This window comes from Agrilus planipennis, unplaced genomic scaffold, assembly GCF_000699045.2.
Source record: "Agrilus planipennis isolate EAB-ADULT unplaced genomic scaffold, Apla_2.0 scaffold18, whole genome shotgun sequence".
Classification (NCBI taxonomy): domain Eukaryota; kingdom Metazoa; phylum Arthropoda; class Insecta; order Coleoptera; family Buprestidae; genus Agrilus; species Agrilus planipennis.
Genome location: NW_020438920.1, coordinates 1060591 through 1072838, shown reverse-complemented (window position 1 = coordinate 1072838; position 12248 = coordinate 1060591). Strand labels below are relative to the sequence as shown.

Sequence of the window (12248 nt, the reverse complement as noted above, 5' to 3'; positions counted from 1 at the left end):
AAAAAATTATGAAGAACAAATACCGTTTTATAAAAAAAGCCAATTTTTATACACCTTTTTTTCTATTATTTATACCAAAACCTAACTGTTTAAATACTCGATGTAGTTTATTCCTACCTAATAACATAACTATCCTTTCATGTTTGATAAAATTGGCTACATTTAATTGAATTAATTACTTACAACATCCATGTTAAGCTTCGGTGAAGTTCGGGATCCACACCTTCAATATCTTGTAATGTAATGGGTTTATTAAGAAGTTGTTTATAAAAGGGCAGTGTAAAACCTCCTTCTAGTTGGTGGTTGTGGAATACAGCTATACCGTTAATATGTAATGACATATAAATTTGATTTACTGGTTTTTCTTTAATAAACAAATATAATATTAAAATTATTAATACATGCTTATATTCTTCAAAACTATTGAGGCCAATTTTGATCGCCCTTGGTCATCCAACGGTTAGAACTACATAGGTCCAGAATTATATAAGTTTTAGATGTAAAGTACAAATAATTTGTTTTATAAATAATTTCACAAATGAAAAGGTTGAGAAATGAGATTGTATAAGTGAAGATAGTAAATCAGAAAAAATCGTCTGGAATTAAAAATGATTCACATTTTTTAATTTTTAATATCTTTGCGATTTTTGTTTTTAAAGATAAACATTCAATTCAAAAATATCTAAAATATGAACCACCTTAACATATACAAATCTTATAAAAATGTGCAAAAATTAAATATCTATAAATAACCACCTGTTAGAGTAATTAAAAGTCCTAAAAGTACTTGCATCTCCATAATTACAAAAGTACAAACTTATCTACGAAACATACATACTTTTAACAGCCATTTTGCTTTAAAAGGTTCTAATTAAACCACATAAATTATTTATAACAGTACCATTGATATGTACCATATCTACCAATTCTACATTTTGACTTCTATCTTTTTTAAAACATTTTTGAAGCCAAACGTTTAACAACCTTGGAAGCCACACGATTTAAATTCTTTCAGAATATTAGGACGAAAGCACCCTAAACGTAATCAGCTTTTGTACACGACAATTTGTTTAAGGTAAATATCGAACATGAAAAACATTAGAATTTTTCACATCTTTAGAGAAGCCTAAAGTCAATACCTAAAATATCAGTGGGTGTATTATTTATAACACAAATCCGCCGTAATAGTAATAATAATAAATAACAATATTACCTAAGTAAAGCATTTTGAAATGTGTTAAATTTGATTTATAAGTACTAATCTCAATGTTTTTACTGAGATTTGTAATTTTTAAAGCTTCTATGAAGCTGTTTTATTGCTATACATATTTCTGAAATGCTTTTTTTTAAAGGTTGATTTGGTCCTAAATGGATACATAAAGGCACTGTTCTGATTTTTTTCACAGTAAATATCAGATGACCTGCAAAATTACATTATTTAGCTGTTAGAAGGCTACTTTATATTTTATTTCATTTAATGTAGTATTGTAAGAGTTACGGTTTCAAAGGCTACATTTTACAAAAGTATTATAACAATTTACTGATTGAAGACTGAAGTATTACTTAAAAATACTGCGTAACTATAATATTACTAACAATGAATACATTGGATTTTTTCTATTTAAACAATAAATAGCAAAAAATGATTGTAATAGCTCTCATTAAAATGTACGTCCTTTCTTACTATTGCATAATTAATTGATTTTCCTTACAAATTTTTGTAATACGACTTCTTTTAGGGAATGCATTTTCTTTGAATGTAAATCACATTTTCCCTTCAAAAATACTGAACAAAGGCACCCACAATGTGATTTCTTTTCATGGGACAATATTATAAAACACACTTTGTGAACATTTGATAATTTTAATAATCTTTTGAATGAGAAAATATATTTCAATTCTTTTTTAAAACGTTCTTTTTTTATTGTCATCAAAAGTTTGATATGTAATGAAAAATAACTTTATTATTGCTTATCTTTAATAATAAGACATGACATTTCTTATTATTGTTTTAAAAGGGTTGTCTTATTTTTAGCAGTAAACAATTTATAAAGAACCCTTCCATACTATATTGAGTTTAATTCTCGTAAAAAATGTACTTTTTACTATTTTAAAAAAATGGCGCCTGATTAGCTTATTAATTAACCCATTAATTATTTTATTTATCAAAAGTTTAAATTTACGTACAGTAATACCTCGTCTTTACGCAAAAGATATTAATAACTTGACAGAAAACCTTAATTTAATTGAAAAAGGGTTACAAATCTTGGAAAACTTGCACTCCTACGAAGAGAGTATTTCTGCCACAAAACAAGAAATAGAAAAGTTATTAGGTTGCTCTTGGGAAGTTATGTGTAAGAAGAAAAATCACTGATGCGTCAGATAATTTGTTGTATCACCTAAGACTTTATTAAACGTTTTTCTATTAAATTATTGTTTTCTTTAGTGTCCGGTTCCAATTAAACATAGTTTGTATTTTTTTTTATGCAAAATTGTATCCTGACATACGTGAATTCGACTTATTCGATACCTAACGTGTAAGTTGGGAGTATTACTGTACCTATTTAATATTTGCTGACCTAATTAATTTTGTTTGTTTACTTAGCATTTAAAATAAGTCGTTTATTTTAAATTGATAATTTTCACTATTTTCAGTCACTTTTGATATAAAAAGAACGCTTTCTAACAATTCTTTGTAATCAAGTAATGTAATTCTAACGTTGCCCAGAAAAGAATCTCTTTGTGTATAATTTATCCCATTACCAGGCACTTTCTTATTTTAAGCGGTAACCCTCTTTCCTATTCTGTTTAAAGAAAATCTGCCCTTTTCGTTCATAAGTACGCATTTTAAGAATTTTCTGTTTCAATTATTGTCCACTAGGCCTTTGAATAAGGTTCAAACAATATGATTTATAAACGTTTACCAAGTTAACCAATAAATTTCCATCATTCGACCGCGAAACCGCACGTTTCTTCAACTGCTTGTGTCAATTTGTCTGATAGCACCTGATATGATTCGTAGGGTGGAATATCAATTCGATTAAAACACGTATGAGCCTTGGGAAGATTTTGTGGAGATACTTCCACACAGTGAATCGTAAATAAGCGGGGGCCTGCAGCTCCTGTACTTCCTTGCAAAGCTCGAAATCCTTGAAGGGGCACTCGAGACGATCCTGTGACAAATTGCAAAAGTCGGGCACGCATCTCCTCCGAATAAGACTCTACGACTTGCCAGAACCATTGCACTACCGGAGTTTCGGGGGTGCAATGTTTTAGACGTGTGTTCGAACGCCAGTCAGCGATATCGATCGAGCCAATACCGCTGATCACCAGTTCAAGTTCTCGTTCGTCAAAAGGACGCAAAAGGGCTGGTGGTACTAGTTCGGTAAAACCTTTCTGAAGGGCTAAAAATTGTTGTTCTATTCCGCGCATAAAACGGTAATTAACGTACAATTTCACGTATTCTTTTTTATTTTCTTCAGTAACAGTTACACCAGCACCACCTGATTTCAATTCGTGGACCTTTATAGCACCGAAACTGTTATTTTCCACCGAGAATGTTGTGTCGATAACACCCTGAATGTTATTTTCCCTGAGAAATAAAGAGAAAAAAAATTACTACAAAAATAAATTTTTGAGAAATTAAGACTTAAATTCAAAAATATATGTCTGAAAAAATTATGAAGAACAAATACCGTTTTATAAAAAAAGCCAATTTTTATACACCTTTTTTTCTATTATTTATACCAAAACCTAACTGTTTAAATACTCGATGTAGTTTATTCCTACCTAATAACATAACTATCCTTTCATGTTTGATAAAATTGGCTACATTTAATTGAATTAATTACTTACAACATCCATGTTAAGCTTCGGTGAAGTTCGGGATCCACACCTTCAATATCTTGTAATGTAATGGGTTTATTAAGAAGTTGTTTATAAAAGGGCAGTGTAAAACCTCCTTCTAGTTGGTGGTTGTGGAATACAGCTATACCAAGAATCCGACCGACGAAGTGGAAGTAAGACAAATGTTCTGGATTAATGGATGAGTCGGGATTAATTTGCAAAGTATAATGATCTTCTCTGCTGTACTGGAATAAACCATATTGAGGATTCAACATTTCGCGTGATAAAAGGTGTAACCATTCTCTTGCTACTCCGCCATAATCTAAACCTTCCTCGCCTTTAAATTTTACCATAAGTCTTTTGCGCATGTCTTTTGGTCTCATTTTCATAATTAATCTGCCGAGAAACAAAATTTATTTTCAATGAAGATTATCAGTTTTCTTGCCGTTATTTAACTCACCTATAACTTTCTTCGAAAACCTCATTTCGAGACACCTCAAGTCTGCAATGGCCGCTCTGAGGTTGAAGAGCAGTCAGTTCGGCTCTAAGAGCTCTGAGTTTACTGACCAGATCTCTTCGATATTTTGGTAAATGCTCAGAATCATTTAAAAGACCGTGAGGGAGATCCAAATTCTCGGAATGTCGAACTCGTGAAGTTTGTTGTGCGACATTGTTTTGTGATGGTGAAACGACAGGAGTGGATGTAGAGCTTGCACCTGATGGGGTTGAAGGTTGATTGATGTTGGCCAACCCAAGACCCGATGTACTTGGCGTGATTTGTGCAACTGTCGTGGTCGTAGATGTTGTGGCAGTCGCCGTGGTGGTTGTTACTATTATTGGGGGATGATTTTTACGAAGAATGTTGGCAAGTATTTGTGCGTTAAGTCGAGGATCGGTGAACTGGGTCGTGCGGTTATTATGATCAACGAAATAAACCTAAATTGGAGACAATGGTTTTTATGAAAATATTTTAAGAACGTGAAAATCATTACCCGTCCGGAAGCTGTTTGGCGCATTTCCCAACCTGGTGGTAGTGGTCCAAGCGAATCTAATGAAAGACCCAAAGGCGCAAGATCTTTAGGTATACGGGGATCGTGCCATGTTGAGACCCCTGTTGGTATGTGGTAGAAGTACACTTGACCTTGTTGCGTTGTTCGTAATTCTAATAAATAAATTAACTGAGCTAAATTGGGTATTAGGAAAAAAAAAAATAAATTTTATGAAGAGTTACTCTTTATAAAAAAAAAAACATTGAATGAACATTTTTCGCTTTATATTTTGATGGGTATAGAATGAAGTTTTATGTTTTCTTCTTTTTGATAGACCAAATCTATATTTTCTATATTTATTAGGTACTTTAGCTAAATGAAAGCCAAAAAAAAATATAATTTACCATAACCGGGTGGCAGATCCAATTTTGAGTTGTGGGCAGTATAAGCTGTAGATGGAGTCATCTGAGATACATCTATTGAATTCCTGTTTCTAGCAGACCGTTTACGTCCGGCACTGTCAACTCTTCTTTCTTCAGAAGTCCTTTGTCTCCTCTCTCTTGCACTTGCTCTTGACGCTTGAGCTGAACTAATAGCAGAGTTTTGAGTGTTGATAACACCAATTACATCGCTTGTACTACTACTACCACAACCACTACTACTACCGCCAATATTTTCGGCACCATTATTGACAGCATTTATGTTATTATTATTATTAGTACTATTTACACTAGTGTTCGGTCCGCTAACATTTTCCCCATTGAAACTTAATGCACTTGTATTATTTAAATTATTGGGCGAATTGTAGTTATTGACAGGGTTTGAATTGTTGGAAAAAATTACATTTGTGGGACTGGAAACGTTACTGTTAACAAAAATTGTATTTGTCGATTGACTGGTAAGTTTGGGCACGTTGGTAGGCACGTTACAGCTTTTGTTTGGAGCAGGAATGAAACTATTGGAACGCTGTGATATGTATGGAGGTTTTTGAACATTATTTTCTACAGTAACAATGGGCACTGTCGGTGCAGGTCGCAAAGGCACTACATGCTCCTTTTGAGGACTGATGACTGGTGATGTGGGTGATGTACTTGAACTAGGTCTGCTAGAGGTCACTGAGGTTTGAACTTCCACATTAGTATTATCGTTTTGTTGAACTCTTATCTCATTTACGTTATTATTATCTGGATTGGCATTATTTGTTTGATTATTGATTGAACGTGTGTTACCATTTGTTAAAGAGGTTCTATTTTTACTTGTCATTTGCGGTTTAAGCCATTGAGTGCTTCTGGTCATGTGATTGACATAATAAAGACGACCATTGGCCGTCCTGCGTTCCTCCCATCCGGGAGGCAGATCATCATTTTCATTGGGTGATATGTCGCGATTTGCGGGTCCCCTGAGTTCACCTAAAGGACCTACAACAGCTAACGGAGTGCCGCCGCAAGGCCCATCTCTGGACAGGAGTGATATGATAATTTGTCCCTTAACCGGTTCGTTGTCATCTTGGGATGCTTTACATAAATCCAAACGTTGATCTATAAACAAACAAGGAATATCAAGAACATCAATAGATAAATGCAACATACAATATTTAATAACAGGTTTAGTTATTACTGTTTTTTTATAATTTATGAAATCTAATTTTAAACATTGGAGGTTTCCTACTTATGAACAGTTTGCTATCAATAATAGGTAAAATAGTTTATTATAGATAATAATTTACAATACTAAGTATTCAGAAGAGATANTGTGGTACCTATTTAATTTTCTACATTTACTTAAGTATAAAATATTTTTTAAAAAAACTGCATGGCCCTACCCTTGTTAACTCCTGTTTTTGCTTCTCCTATGTCTAATTAGTCTTTCATGTCTGAAAAAGTGTCTTATCAACTTATTTTGCCTATTTTTTATTGTTTTCTATAGCGCTCGCTGTTTTTCTGTTAGATGCATCTAACCTTTCACATCCATATAAAGCCGTACCACAAACGTGCACTAATCAATAATCATTTTTCCAAATTCAGCAAATTCACAAATAAAAATGTGATTTATTTTTGTTAAAAAAAATCTGATCCTGAACAGTTCTTTGTTTTATACAAAACTTTTAATACATCAGTAATGTCAGGCATTCCTTTAATATTAAATTTATTTTCATAATAGTAGTCCGTTCAAGTGTTCTCCAGACTCGACTAGTCGGAAAATTCGGAGTTTTTTCGAATTAGGACAAATTCGGGGAAACCCGGACGGATATTGTACGTAACTACAACAATAATTTTGATGAGGTAAAGACCGTTTGACGCCAGAGTGGAACTTGCACATTGATGGTTTAAGTTAATAATTATCGAAACAGAATTTTTCACATTTGAAATAAATGGTAGTACAGGATAATTTGCGATCTTCCGATTAATATGTGTATATAATTTGAATTTCATGGCTAACTCGACGGCCTTGTCTATCGATGACCATGGCAAATGTTTGCGTATTTAAACTTTCCAAGGATGATAAAATTCTAATGTACAAATTTGTAAATATATCTATGTGCGTACCCATAACCATGTTCCAAATACGTGACGTGAGATAACAAAAAAATTACCACAGCTATCAAAGTAAGCTATGCTCAAAAGAAATAAAATTAGTGATATGGGTATTATCAGGAATTTCAGGAAACAAAAAAATAAAAATGGAGCATTACGTGTGTGTGGTTCTAGAACTTCTAGTTCCATATTTATTAAGTATATTTTATTCGTTTATATTTAAATAAATGGTTGTCCAGTGCTGCCCTTATTTAAGTGTGGACTTATGCGCCTGTAAACAATGCCAGATTACAAAATGGACGTTCCTTTTTTTTACGGTTTTGAGAAGGCCGTAGTGTTTATGAAAGAAAATTAGTCCTCAAAATTAAAATAAAAACATTAAAGTTAAGCGTTTCGAACTGTATAACCCTCATATTTAAAAGCTTATAACTCCATAACCAAAGCATTTTAAATCCTATAACGCCATAATCGTAAATAATCTATTCATCATCATAAGGTTGTCAGTCCTAAGTCTGGCTGGACACGCACCTCTACTCTTACCTATAACTAGATCGTCCCACACCCTTAACTATTTGCGAATAGTAACCTAAACTAGGTCCACCTCTACTCCTCTCTCCTCTTAACTCCTGTTTCTGCCTCTAATATGTCTCTGACTAGCCCTTCATGCCTAAGAAGTCGTCTATTTCTTATTGACTTATAATCTATTAAGTTTTTTTAGTATTACCTGTGGAAACAACTAGCCAACGTGTTAAAGCAATTTATTCCCTTACGATTATTTATTTACCTATCAATTTAAAGTCTTTGCCATTGATTTTTTCAAATAGATTATGATTAATAAAATTTATTTGTTAATTCTTTTCTCATGCTTTCTTTATCATATAATTATAATAAATAAAGAATTTAAGTAAATGTTGTATTAGTGTTACTGTTAATTACTAGAAATATCCATTTTATAAACATCTCATAATTAACGGGAAAGGACCCACTATACACATGTTTGATATTTAAATAGATCAAAAATAATTATTTAAGCAGAAGAGTGACAAAATCAAATTGATTCAATGACTTAATTATTTTACCAGAAAAAAAGATAAAGCTTATCTGGATGATTTTCACAAATTATTTATTAACATGTAACATGTGTCTCTTATTCCTAGAGGTAAAGTGTAACATGGGATCTTAATAAGGTGAAAATGGGGATATTGTTAAATAGCCAATTTCCCAACTTATTTTGAAATAAGTGCTCACATCTGAAGAAACCAACGTTGGCGAAACATTTTTTCATTCAATATTAATAAACAGCTAAATGAGATTAAAAGATTAATAGAGGAATGGGGGAAATATAAGAGCAGGACAGATGAAAAATGCCAAGAAATGCCAGAAAATGAGGAAAAGGCGGATAGGTGGAAATAATATTTAGGGAATCTGTACGCAGGATAAGAGTTGGGAGATGATACGAGAGGGGAAAATTCCGGATTATTGTAAATGGAAATTTTAGAACAATTAGCTTAACTTCTCATGATAATAATAAGATGCAAGGATCGATGTAGGGATGATATTTATGTTTATACAAAAAATAAAGCCGTAAATGTTGTATATCGTTGTACATTGTCACTGCTACTTTTTGATCTGTATATCGAAGATGCAATTAATATTATCGTAGACGGGATAGTTTCAGGGTTAGACGATAGACATTCAGGGAGAAAAGATTAGCATGCTTAGATTTGCGGTTGATGTAGCAGTAAAGGGTTAAAATTAAAAAATAGGAGACGATACACAAGTAGAAGTTGAATATTGAATGGATATTTAGAGGTACAAAACAGAGAATAAGGCAGGGTCGGGTCGTTTTTAACAAAAAAAAAATCACTTTCGTGCTGGAGATTGGTTAACATGGAAATCTGAATACGATTAGTAAAAGTGTATATTTGGAGCACGATCCTGTATGGATGTGATACGTTGCAGAAAAGAAATGGTTAGAGGCGTTTGACATATGGTGTTATAGGGGGATGTTAAAAATACAGTGGATAGAAAAAATGAGGAGGAAGATATTAGAAAGAGTAGAACAGAGGACGTTGTAGAAATCAATAACAAATAGGGTATAGATTAGTAGGACATCGTTTCGGACATGAAAGTTTAGTTAGAGACATACAAACAGGAGTTAAGAGGGGTGAAGGTAAACCGTGACTAGTTATAAATACAGGCTGCTCGAGTTTTTGAGAAATTCGAAAATTTGGCTCAAGGTGAGAAGTGGAGATACCATGGATTTTATCTACTTTCGTATAAAATTTATTTTTGCAAATTTTAGTTTTTAAAAATTCATTATAAATAATAATAAAGCTTTATTAATGATAAAAAAATGGAAATTGTGAATTTTTTATTACTTATTATTGAGAAAATATTGTATGTAAAGTATTGGTATTGTCTGAAAATGTATTTGAATAATATTTATTCGTTTAAGACAGCTGACAAGACCTCACAATGCGCTATTTATCTGACTTATTTGATCTATTATATCCATGACAACCAGTATTTTTCTACATGGTTAGCAATTATTATGTAACGGATAACTTAAAAAAAAATGGTCATAAACAGTACTAGTGTTTATTCAGCAGAAGTGAGCCAATATTTAATAAAAAGTCGCATAGGTACTTATTTAAAAGGATGGAATTTTTTAGGACGGTGTTGAAAAGATATTTTGAGGAAAGGATTCGTCTTTTATCCTTTAAAAATTGAAGATTTGTAAAGAGATCTTTCTTTCATTATCAACTTTATCGTTTTTGGTGGAATAAAACTTGATAACGATAGTATGGATAGTACTTAAAATGCACTTGGGATTCAAAAATGAAATTATGAATAACGGTGACCTTTTTTAGGGTTTTCCTGTAAACTTCAGAAAATTGGGTTAGCAAAAATTAGTATTGTATTAATTAATATATTAATGGATGTTATACATAGATTTTAATTATCTACAAAAAAGATCTGTATAATTTTTTTTAAAAATGGAAAATAGCGGATGCTGTGAAAAATTTACCATTGTATAGGTACCCCTTCATCATCATCATAAGGTCGTCAGTCCTAAGAGTGGTTGGACACGCATCTCCACTTTTTCTTATCCTGAGCATTTTCCTAAAACTAGAACATCCCACATCCTAAATAATCAAAATTTTAGTTTAGCTAATCACTTAGTATAAAGTTCTTATAAAATATAAAGATCGTTCTGGGAACGCTAAATAAATCCAACATAATCAAATGATTCGTTTTCAGTTGTTTTGGATGCTTCATTAGGGTTGCCACATTTTTGGTGATTTTTGAGGATTACACATTTTATTAAAATTATTTTCTCAAAGATTGTAAGCTATACTGGTATGATTTAGATTTAAAAAATGCTATAAGATTAAAATTTTGTGCTAACGCTTTGTGAATCCCGGAAAGGAGGTAGATCAAATTACCATCCTTTAGAATAAGCAATAAGTCTTATATTTATCAACAGATGGCAGACCAGGCTGTAACTTCTTGTTTCTAGCAGCTTTTCTAAATTTGATAACTATTGCCTTGAGAATGGTAGAAAAACTGGTCTTTTTTTAAGTGCTAACCGAAATGAAAAACTGGTTGATGGCAACCCTATATTTCATGAATATAAAAACTAATCTAACATTCTGATCTTTTCTTTTTTATAATTTCATTAATAAGATGCCACATTCAATAGTTTTCTGAAAACGAATTTCCTCACATTCTGAAATGTTACTGAAAAACCACAAATCCTACAATTTCTTGAATAACAATGAACGGAAATTGAAATAACATTTTTCTGTAAAATATATTTACACAAAACTTTTATTTGTGCATAAAATTTTCTTACAAATAGAATGTTTTAAATGCTACCCACAAGAATATCCTACATCCTGCAGGGTAGGGTGTATACATATATATTTTTTTAAATTATATTTACAAATACTACTATATGTATGTATAAAAGTTTGCACTCAACTGCCAATGCTAATCAACACAATACAAATCACATTTTTACATATCTACTCGGAATAAGGCAACAATATTGAAATGTACAACAACTCTTTAAAAATACATATCTATTTATATGTATGTATGCATGTATGTTGTACAATCATCTAATCAGACTTCCTAAAACATGACATTCCTACCAGACATCATTACAAACTGTTTTTTATAAAAGTTTTTACACTTACTATTATTTATCACACATTTTATAAGAAAGACACTTATGACAGAAATGTCACGTTTTGTTCCTACAATTGTTATATATAAAAAAAGAAATAAACCAAACAGTTACAATCCTTAAAAAGTAATTAATAAACCACAATGGGTTTCTGTAAAAAATCTTCTTACGTCAGATTTGTTTTAATACTACATACTATATACATATATCAAGGAGGTTCCTATTTTGAGTTAATGTATACTCCCTTAACCCTCGGATGACTAAGGGGGAGGTTCATTTTGACTCTAATGTATGTTTTTCTTTAATAACTTTCAATATTTAACTGATTATGTTTTTATATAACAATATTATCATACTTGGTATTCTCATATTTTGTAATAAAACCATTCTCTATATTTTACGTATAAAAAAAAATTTTACTTTTTTCTGGTTAATATGTAATGACATATAAATTTGATTTACTGGTTTTTCTTTAATAAACAAATATAATATTAAAATTATTAATACATGCTTATATTCTTCAAAACTATTGAGGCCAATTTTGATCGCCCTTGGTCATCCAACGGTTAGAACTACATAGGTCCAGAATTATATAAGTTTTAGATGTAAAGTACAAATAATTTGTTTTATAAATAATTTCACAAATGAAAAGGTTGAGAAATGAGATTGTATAAGTGAAGATAG

General features: G+C 31.5%; 1 protein-coding gene across 1 annotated transcript in view; it reads right to left on the bottom strand.

Annotated features, from left to right (window-relative positions):
• Positions 1–1941: 1941 nt before the first annotated feature.
• Positions 1942–12248, bottom strand: part of LOC108744129 (E3 ubiquitin-protein ligase SMURF2) — a 16819-nt gene continuing 6512 nt past the window's right edge. Inside the window, exons 6-11 of the mRNA XM_025973786.1 lie at positions 6268–6289; positions 5240–5406; positions 4839–5008; positions 4307–4782; positions 3856–4242; positions 1942–3592 (exon numbers count right to left, since the gene is read on the bottom strand). Of these exons, the coding sequence (XP_025829571.1) occupies positions 2947–3592; positions 3856–4242; positions 4307–4782; positions 4839–5008; positions 5240–5406; positions 6268–6289 (1868 nt within the window). The 3' untranslated portion in view covers positions 1942–2946. The remainder of the gene's footprint in view (positions 3593–3855; positions 4243–4306; positions 4783–4838; positions 5009–5239; positions 5407–6267; positions 6290–12248) is intronic.